This window comes from Dioscorea cayenensis, chromosome 11, assembly GCF_009730915.1.
Source record: "Dioscorea cayenensis subsp. rotundata cultivar TDr96_F1 chromosome 11, TDr96_F1_v2_PseudoChromosome.rev07_lg8_w22 25.fasta, whole genome shotgun sequence".
NCBI lineage: Eukaryota > Viridiplantae > Streptophyta > Magnoliopsida > Dioscoreales > Dioscoreaceae > Dioscorea > Dioscorea cayenensis.
In genome coordinates this window covers 16,754,269-16,762,648 of record NC_052481.1, presented here as the reverse complement: position 1 = coordinate 16,762,648, position 8,380 = coordinate 16,754,269, and the positions used below count along the sequence as shown (strand labels likewise).

Genomic DNA, 8,380 nt, shown 5'->3' with positions numbered 1-8,380 from the left:
GAAGACATCGGACTATATTGTGAAAAATATTATTGGAGGAGTTAAACAGCAAAATAAAAAAATAAAATAAAATTATTTATAATTTTTAACAAAAACAAAGGAATTTTATTTTATGTACATTTGCAAAATCTATTCTATTGAACTTGATTTCACTGATCCCTCTTAATACTGACAACCGAGCATATATTTGTTTAATTAAATTTTATAATCAACCCAATATATAATTATTAAAGAATACAAAACTCATGATGATGTTTTCTTTTTATTAATTACCACTTACTTTTACGTCCTATTCCACATTCAAGAATTTCTTTTAAAAATATTAGTGGAAGGGACATTATATGATTTTCTTTTCATTTGTATTTGGTGGGATGTTTAAAAACAACAGCATGACTAATTAAGTGATCACTTCACATTGGATTATTGTTTGTATAATTTAAAAATATTTCAATTATAGGATAAATTAAAAGCTTTGAAGTTTCAAGTTTAAAATTACATAAAAAAATAAATTATATGAAATAAAAAACATAAAGATCCCTGAATGCAACTCTGTTAGTGATTTTGTCATAGTCAAATAAAATGGTTAATGTGATTTTATTAAAATTTTAATTAAATCCTCAAACTTACATAGGGTTGTGGACATATTTATAATTTTACCCTTTTATTACTCCAATTAAAATAATAAAAAAAGCTTGACTTTTTGGGCCTGGGGCCGAACAACTCGGCCCAAGGGAGTAGTTGGACCAGCATGAGGCCTGATAGCTTGTGTGGGCCCAAGCAACGTTTTATTTTTAAAAGTTCAAAAAATTCCCAAAAATTATATAGAACATCTTAAAATATTAATCAAAGAATTATTTATTTGAAAAACTGAAGTTTTTATTAGGATTTAAACCTTATTCACATGATGCATTATATTGATCATTACAATGTATATTTTTATAAAATCATTAGGTTTTTGAAAAAGTGGATAAACCACATTCATTAAAGAAGAGTAACAGTTTGAGGCACAAGATACATAAGTGCACAGCACCCAAAGGTGGGTACGAAGAGAGACAAAATCAAACCATAACCACCAGTGGTGATTACAAAAACAACAAACCAACCAACAACCAAGCCTAGAGGAGAAATCCTCTAGAGACACATCAGAATATCACCCACTACACCGCTCTATTGTTTGGGGGACTCTCAGGGGGGACGCTCGGAGTCGGGTCCGAAGAGGAGAGAAACTCAAGGCTTCGCTTAACCTTCGCCAAAGGCTCCTCCAATCTAGCTTTCTTCGAGTCAGGAGCTGCAGATAACCAAAGGAGAAGCATATGCTCGATTTTAACAATAATGGCAATAGATGGACAACAAATGGAATTGAAAATGCGAGTGTTTCTTTCAATCCAAATATTCCAAGTGATTGCACGCGCAAGCAAATCCCAGAGATAAATGAGTGGCTTTTTGATGTTTTTCCTCCACTTGCCCCAAAGATCGCAGAGCGACCTAGGGGCACACCAAAGGTCTAGTAATTGGCAAAAGAAATTCCAAACATGAGAAGTCACTGGACATTGGATAAGGAGGTGATCGGCCGATTCAACGTTAGCGTGGCATAACACACATGTGATCGAGTGAAAGAGGTTGCATCTTCGCTTCGCAAGATTTTCTAATGTTAAGATTTTGTTATCACGCGCCAGCCAGTTAAACAGATTGATTTTCTTAGGGCAATGACCCTTCAGGATAGTCGATGTCCATCCACAACGTAAACCTCCATCATTCAGAAAGTTGTAGAATGATTTAACAGTGAATGTCCCATTAGCCGTTAGTTTCCAACGTTTTTCATCGCCTCCCGTGACATGATTCATGCTGATCCGATCCATCAGTTCACAAGCAGATGCAAAATCCTCCAACGGAATTGGAAGCTGCCTTCCAGCTAGATCCTTGATGGTACATTCCTTGAGTAGTGCCAACTGAAAAAGATTTGGCCAGATGTCCGCAGGTGCGCGCCCCTCAACCCATTTATCAAGACAGAATAGTGTAGAGGCACCATTCCGTATGATAGGAGTCAGGTTAATACGGAAGGCCGGTAAAATCTGAAGAATGCCATTCCAGAAAAAAGATCTCCTAGGACAATGCTTGTGGAAAAGGTTCCAAGAAGGGAAATTCCTAAAATAGTTTGCTCTGATGACAACTTCTCCACACCACTGCCGATCATTGATGATTTTCCACCACCATTTACCTAACAGGGCATTGTTAAAGGTGGAAAGGTTCAGGATACCCCAACCGCCCTGCTCTCTAGATATACAGAGTCTCGACCAACCAACAAGCCTCATTTTAGTTCGATGCTCATCTGGGCCTGCCCATAGGAACTCCCTTCGAATTCGATCAATCGAGCTGACTACCCAACAGGGTAACCTAAAAATAGACATCCAGTAAGTTGGGATAGCCGAGAGCACCAAGTTAAGGGTAGTAAGTCGCCCCCCAAGTGAAAGCAATTTGGACTTCCACGTTGCCAGCCTATTGCGAATTTTATTGATCAGGGTATCCCAATCCTGTCTTCTTGGTCGCCCCCCAGAAATCGGGACTCCCAAATAGATCAACGGCAAGGTACTAGTAGTACAGTGCATAGTGCTTGCATAAATAGACGGGGGGTCACAGTTTCTCTGGGAAGAGTATAAGCAAGTTTTGCTAAGATTTACCTTTAGACCAGATAGACCCTCGAATAAGTATAGAATCAGCTTAATAATACGGAGGTCCTCTGCTCCCCCAGTAGTCATAACTAGCAGATCATCAGCAAATGTAGATGACACATCTTTTCCCCCTGCTCACCTAGTGCAATCCCGTGAAGGATCCCAGTGCTTAGGGCATTATTGAACATGGTGCTAAGCACATCCATAACCAGAACAAACAATAGTGGAGAAAGAGGATCTCCTTGCCGAAGGCCCCTACGGTATCGAACATATCTACATTGGGTACCATTAATGAGGAAAGAAGCTTTGGAACTCAAGAGGATAGTCTGGATCCATCCAGTCCATTTTTCGCTAAAACCTCGAGCGCGGAGCAAAGCAAAGAGAAAGTTCCAATCCACAGTGTCAAAAGCTTTGAAGAAATCCACTTTTAGAATCAAACCCTGGAGACGAAGTTTTTGCATATAGAAGAGCAATTCATGGGCTGTGGATATGTTATCAATTATACAACGACCCTTAATGAAAGCAGACTGCGTCAGCGTCAAGTCAACTAGCCCCCCAATCTTTCGACTGAGTCTATTTGCCAACACTTTGGACACAATTTTCAGGGTCGAATTAATGAGGCTGATTGGCCGATAATGGGAAGGATCATCTGGAGATTGGCATTTCGGAATTAAAGCAATGTTTGCCCAATTAATTCTTTCCAGATTGGCATTTCCCGAGTAGAAATCGTCACAAAGTTTGAAAATGTCCAACTTAACAATATCCCAACACTTTTGAAAGAACAAGATTCAGAATCCGTCTGGACCTGGGGCCTTATCTGGACTCATACCAAAGACAGTCATCCTAATTTCCTCTTGAGAGAACAGGGTATCTAAGGCCGTGAGGTCCTAGTGAGCAATTTAAAAAAATATTAACAAAAACAAATATGCATCACATCTTTAGCCATACCAACCAACCACTAAAAAATTATATCAATTTTGCAGCGGTTGATGATGGGCAATTTAAATAACCAAACACTTTTAAAATGGCTTCATTACACAGGTGGCCACAAAAGTTTATGACTTATATCACTGTGGCCACATAAGTTTTTTTCGTAACCAGATGGCCATAAAAGTTTTCTCCGGGAGCACCGGTGGCCAAAAAGTCCTGTTTGGAGGCCATTTACGACTTCTTAGCTAACATGGATGACACCGCGTAATATAATATTATAAACTCGATGACATGGCAGTCAAACTCAAAAACACTGTATGAGTAATCCAAATCAGCAGGCTGAGTCATCTCCCCCTTCTAAGCATCCTTGTCCAAATCCCTAGCCTTAGCCGAAAACCCACATTTCCCCTTCCCACCACTGAGCTTGGGATTCCCCACCCCCCATGACCGAGCTTGCCCCTACCACCCTGCACCTTCTCGTCGCTTCCCTTCAGCCGAACTCCACCACCTTGACTTTTGAAAGTGTCCAGCATTGTTACAGGTAAGCAAACTCTACTGAAAATGGTACTGATTTCTTTGAGGAAGTGTTTTTCTCATGTAAACTCTCCAGTATTGTGTCTCTTGTAAGTAATATATTGTGATTTAAGCATATTGAGTGATATGTTTTTCCCATTGTAGTCTTACATTTTTTTTTTCCAGTGTTAATTTTTTTTCTTGATCTATTAATTGGATTAGAACTCATGTTTTATGAAGGAATTTAAATGTTGATAACATTTGAACTCATATTTTGGTTTTTCTAATATCATGATTTTCATTTTCGTTTAAACTTTAGTGGATGTTTTATAAATGGACTGTTGAGTAATATTAGAGCTGAAGAGGGGTTAGAGTAAGTAGTCCACAAATACTGAAGTCATGGCTAATGAAAGGTGTATAACAATGCAAGCTCACCATAAATACAAAAAATTGCAAAGTAAAATGAAAAGAAAAATGAAAGCTCACCATTATTAACGAATGATGAATCTATAAAAAGCTTTCTTTTTAATCAACCTTTGAGACTAAAAAAGTTAAACAAACATTCTTTTCATAGTTTCATGGATGTCATAAAATCAATGCTTCTTCCCAGTTAAATCATACTATACACAAGTAAAACATCATAGAATTAAAACGTACCAACACCACCATACTATTTAATTATAATCATCTCATAATCACCATTCTGTTCCTCATATTAATTTCTTTTTCCCACCAGAATATATGTTACTTACCAACAGAAAGAAATTAAAGCAGAGAATAAAAGAAACAAGTTAATTTAGAAAATTTAAATGAACCACAACATAATGTGGGTTCTCCTACCCACATTATGAGGTAAGTATCACTGGTGGCCACATACGTTTTTTTTGTAACGATGTGGCCACGAAACTTGTCTCCGGTCACACTCATGGCCACAATTTCATGTTTGAGGGTTGTTTCCGACGAAGGTGCTGAGGTGGCCAATTATAGAGCCATCCACATCGGACGCCACCTCAGCACCTTCACCGGAAACAGCCCCCAAACATGAAATTGTGGCCATGAGTGTGACCGGAGACAAGTTTCGTGGCCACATCGTTACAAAAAAAACGTATGTGGCCACAGCGTTATACTTACGAAACATTTGTGGCCACCAGTGATACTTACCCCACATTATGTAACATTTTCATTGGATTATAAACTTCACTTAGTTTAAATTTTAGTGGATGTTTTATAAATTAATATGGACTGTTTAGTAATGTTGATAACATGTTGATAATATTTTAGTTTTCTAATTTAGTTTGTTTGGTTGTTTGATTTTCTATTTTTGGTTTTAGTAATGTCGTGGTCTACAAAATTAGCAATGTCCTAGTTTACATTTTTAATTAGGATTGTTTGATTACCCTGGGTTTCAGTTAGCAATGTCTTGTTTTACATTTTCATCCCGTATTGTTTGATTGTCCTGGTTTTCAATTAGTAGTGTTCTGGTTTACATAATTAGTATTGTTTGATTATTAATTATCTATTGTTGTTGTTTTGTTTTAGTAATGAATACATTGATTGTTTATATAAGTAGTACTGTCCTAGTTTACATTTTCAATATTTTCTTGCTATATTTGATTGATTGTTAGGTTTTTAAATTATGGTTTCACATAATGTCATGATCTGCATTTTTAGTTTCAACATTATCTTGATGTTTTAGAAATTTAGCGAAGTGACTGATATAATTTTCAATGTGAACTCGTCGAGCTAATATGGAAGATATTGATGGGGTTTCAACTGAAGAGGAGGAGTTCAGTGATACAGATTATGATCTTCAATCTGGTGATGAGGATTATCAACAAGTTATGGATGAACAGATAAAAAATAAAGGGGGCATACCATGGGATAGAGCATCTTTTTCTCAAGGTGTTGTAGGAGTAGTTGTTGAAAAAGATTGTGAATCAGATGATGAAAATTCTAAGGAGTTATTCACAGATCCAGAATCAGATGGTGATGATAAACCTAGGGTTGTGGAGTTTAATGAAGAGAAGGAACTATACAACCCAAGCTTAAAGGTTGGAATGCTGTTTAGGGATTTTGAGCAGCTGAAGAAGGCATGCAGAATTTGTGCTTGTGTAGACTTTTTTTTTCAATTTTTTTTAAATAACTGATGCTTGTTCTTGTGCAGTTTTTTTTTCTCAAATTTCTGCAGATAATTGGTGCTAGCGATTGTGTAGACTTGGTTTTTTAAATTACTACAGAAGCAGAATTTGTGCTTGTGTAGACTTTTTTTCAAATTTCTTTAAATAACTGATGCTTGTTCTTGTGCAGTTTTTTTTCAAATTTCTGCAGATAATTGGTGTTGCTGATTGTGCAGACTTGTTTTTTTTAAATTACTGCATAATTTTTTGTGTAGAATTGGTGCTGGTGATTTGTGCAGAATTGTTTTTTAATTGTTGCAGATAATTGATGATGGTGCTTGTAGGAACTTGTTCTTTTTAATTCTGCACATAATTGATGCTAGTGCTTGTGCTGAGTCTTCTAAAAAAAATTTGTAAATAATTGATGCTTGTGTTTCATTCATACTTAAAGAAGAACTTACAGTATTATCTTCATTCAACTAAATTAAATTACACTCTCACAAACCAAAATTATGTCATGGCATTCATACACTGAATTTTTTTTCAACCCATATGAATTTGCAGAACTTCTACTCTAATTTGCTTCGGCACAATTCCACGTCCACAAATCACAATTATAAAGAACTAAGCACTTCATTCATGCATAAAGAACATTTTAAAATTTCAGCATTGTCATCATTCAACTGAATTAAATTACACACTCTTATAACTTGCCACTGAATTAAATTACTGAAAAATTAAATCATGGCATTCATAATACATTCAGGTCACAATCATTTCCCAACTCCATTATAGACTTGCAAATTAAGACTCTAGGAACATCTCTAGCATCCATTATAAAAATAGTAATTCCTAATGAATCATCTGAACAACACCAATCGGACGGGAAGGATACCCTTCATCTCGGACCATCTGCATAATTTCTCTCATTATTGCATTCTGGGAAGCCAGCAGCGTGAGGGGCTTATATTGGGAATGCCATCCTTGCGGTTCAGGGAAGCAGACGAGAGCAATCAGGCATGAAAAGGCATCTTCAATGAGTGTTCAAAGTGATATTGTATCCTAGGGTCATCAAATTAGTTTTTGGGCGCGGAGGGGGTTAGGTTTTTTTCTTCTTATTTTTTTCAATAAAGTTATGCAAAAGTTTAATTTAATATTAAATAAAAATAACCAAGCTCAAGTTTGAAACGACGATTTTGATTTTTATGTCGTCAAAAATTAATTTTGTTGTGGTTAAAAATTATATTTGGAATACCTTCTTTATTTGACAAGTCAAATTTATAATATAAATCTTTAAAAAATTAATTTTCAATTACCAATATGGTTTTTTATTTTAAAAAAATGGCATTTGGAAAGCAATTTTTAAATAGAATTTGTTTGCTCAAAAACTTTATTGTAATTGGAAAATATTTTTATTTTTATTTTTTTTAAATAAAAGCTTGCAAAGACTATGCCAAAATTGTGACTATCACTGGGCCTTTTTCTTGGATTGAGAATTCATAGTGGGCCAAACCTATCTCTAGTGTCAAGCCCGATGAGTTATAAAATAAAATATTAGATATAAATTTTTTTTTTGGGAAAAAAATTAAATAAAATTAAGTAATCTTTGAACACTTCAATTCAGAATTAGTTTGTCAGTAATCTTTTAATTTTAATTTTGCATCTGCCAAATCATTTACTTTGCCATTTATTCTAATATATAATTCATCTAAAATTTTTTGCAACATGATTCATTTTCTCCACTGATTCAGTTTGTCATTTGATTTTTATTTAGCAATTCATGCTTGTAGTTCTTGTGCTTATAGTTCTTTTTTTTCCCTAACATTGTGGACAACCCTGCTTGTGTTTATGTTATCCATACCAATAAATTAATGTAAAGCATTATTCTAATTTATTATTATACTTAGTTTTAATGCTTAGTTTTAATGTTGATTTTAATTATTTGAGCTCATGTGGCATGCATTTACAATGGTTAGCTACCATATTCCATATGATTTTCACTTAAAGAAAATTAATACTACTGAAGCACTAAAAGAAGAAATAAAACTATAGAACATGCATGATGCAGATGATGCACCATAATAATTTATATTTTATACCAACTCAATAATTAAACAAACAGAAAAATTAAGAAAAAAAAATTATTGAACT

At 35.1% G+C, this 8,380-nt stretch overlaps 1 protein-coding gene across 1 annotated transcript; it reads right to left on the bottom strand.

Annotated features, from left to right (window-relative positions):
* Nucleotides 1–1,157: 1,157 nt before the first annotated feature.
* On the bottom strand, nt 1,158–4,132 carry LOC120271649. Its single transcript, XM_039278324.1, has 3 exons — nt 4,001–4,132; nt 2,809–3,421; nt 1,158–2,758 (listed from the first exon to the last, which is right to left on the bottom strand). The coding sequence occupies exons 1-3, from the start codon at nt 4,130–4,132 to the stop codon at nt 1,158–1,160; spliced, it is 2,346 nt and encodes a 781-aa protein (XP_039134258.1).
* Between the last annotated feature and the right edge of the window lie 4,248 nt (nt 4,133–8,380).

What these genes read in the sequence shown, in the direction of transcription:
- LOC120271649 (XM_039278324.1), bottom strand. Translation starts at nt 4,132, where the DNA reads ATGCTGGACACTTTCAAAAGTCAAGGTGGTGGAGTTCGGCTGAAGGGA. An exon ending in CAGTGGTGGGAAGGGGAAAT is followed by an intron (nt 3,422 to 4,000) that starts GTGGGTTTTCGG and finishes GATATTGTTAAG; the next exon opens with TTGGACATTTTCAAACTTTG. An exon ending in CCTTCACGGGATTGCACTAG is followed by an intron (nt 2,759 to 2,808) that starts GTGAGCAGGGGG and finishes ATGATCTGCTAG; the next exon opens with TTATGACTACTGGGGGAGCA.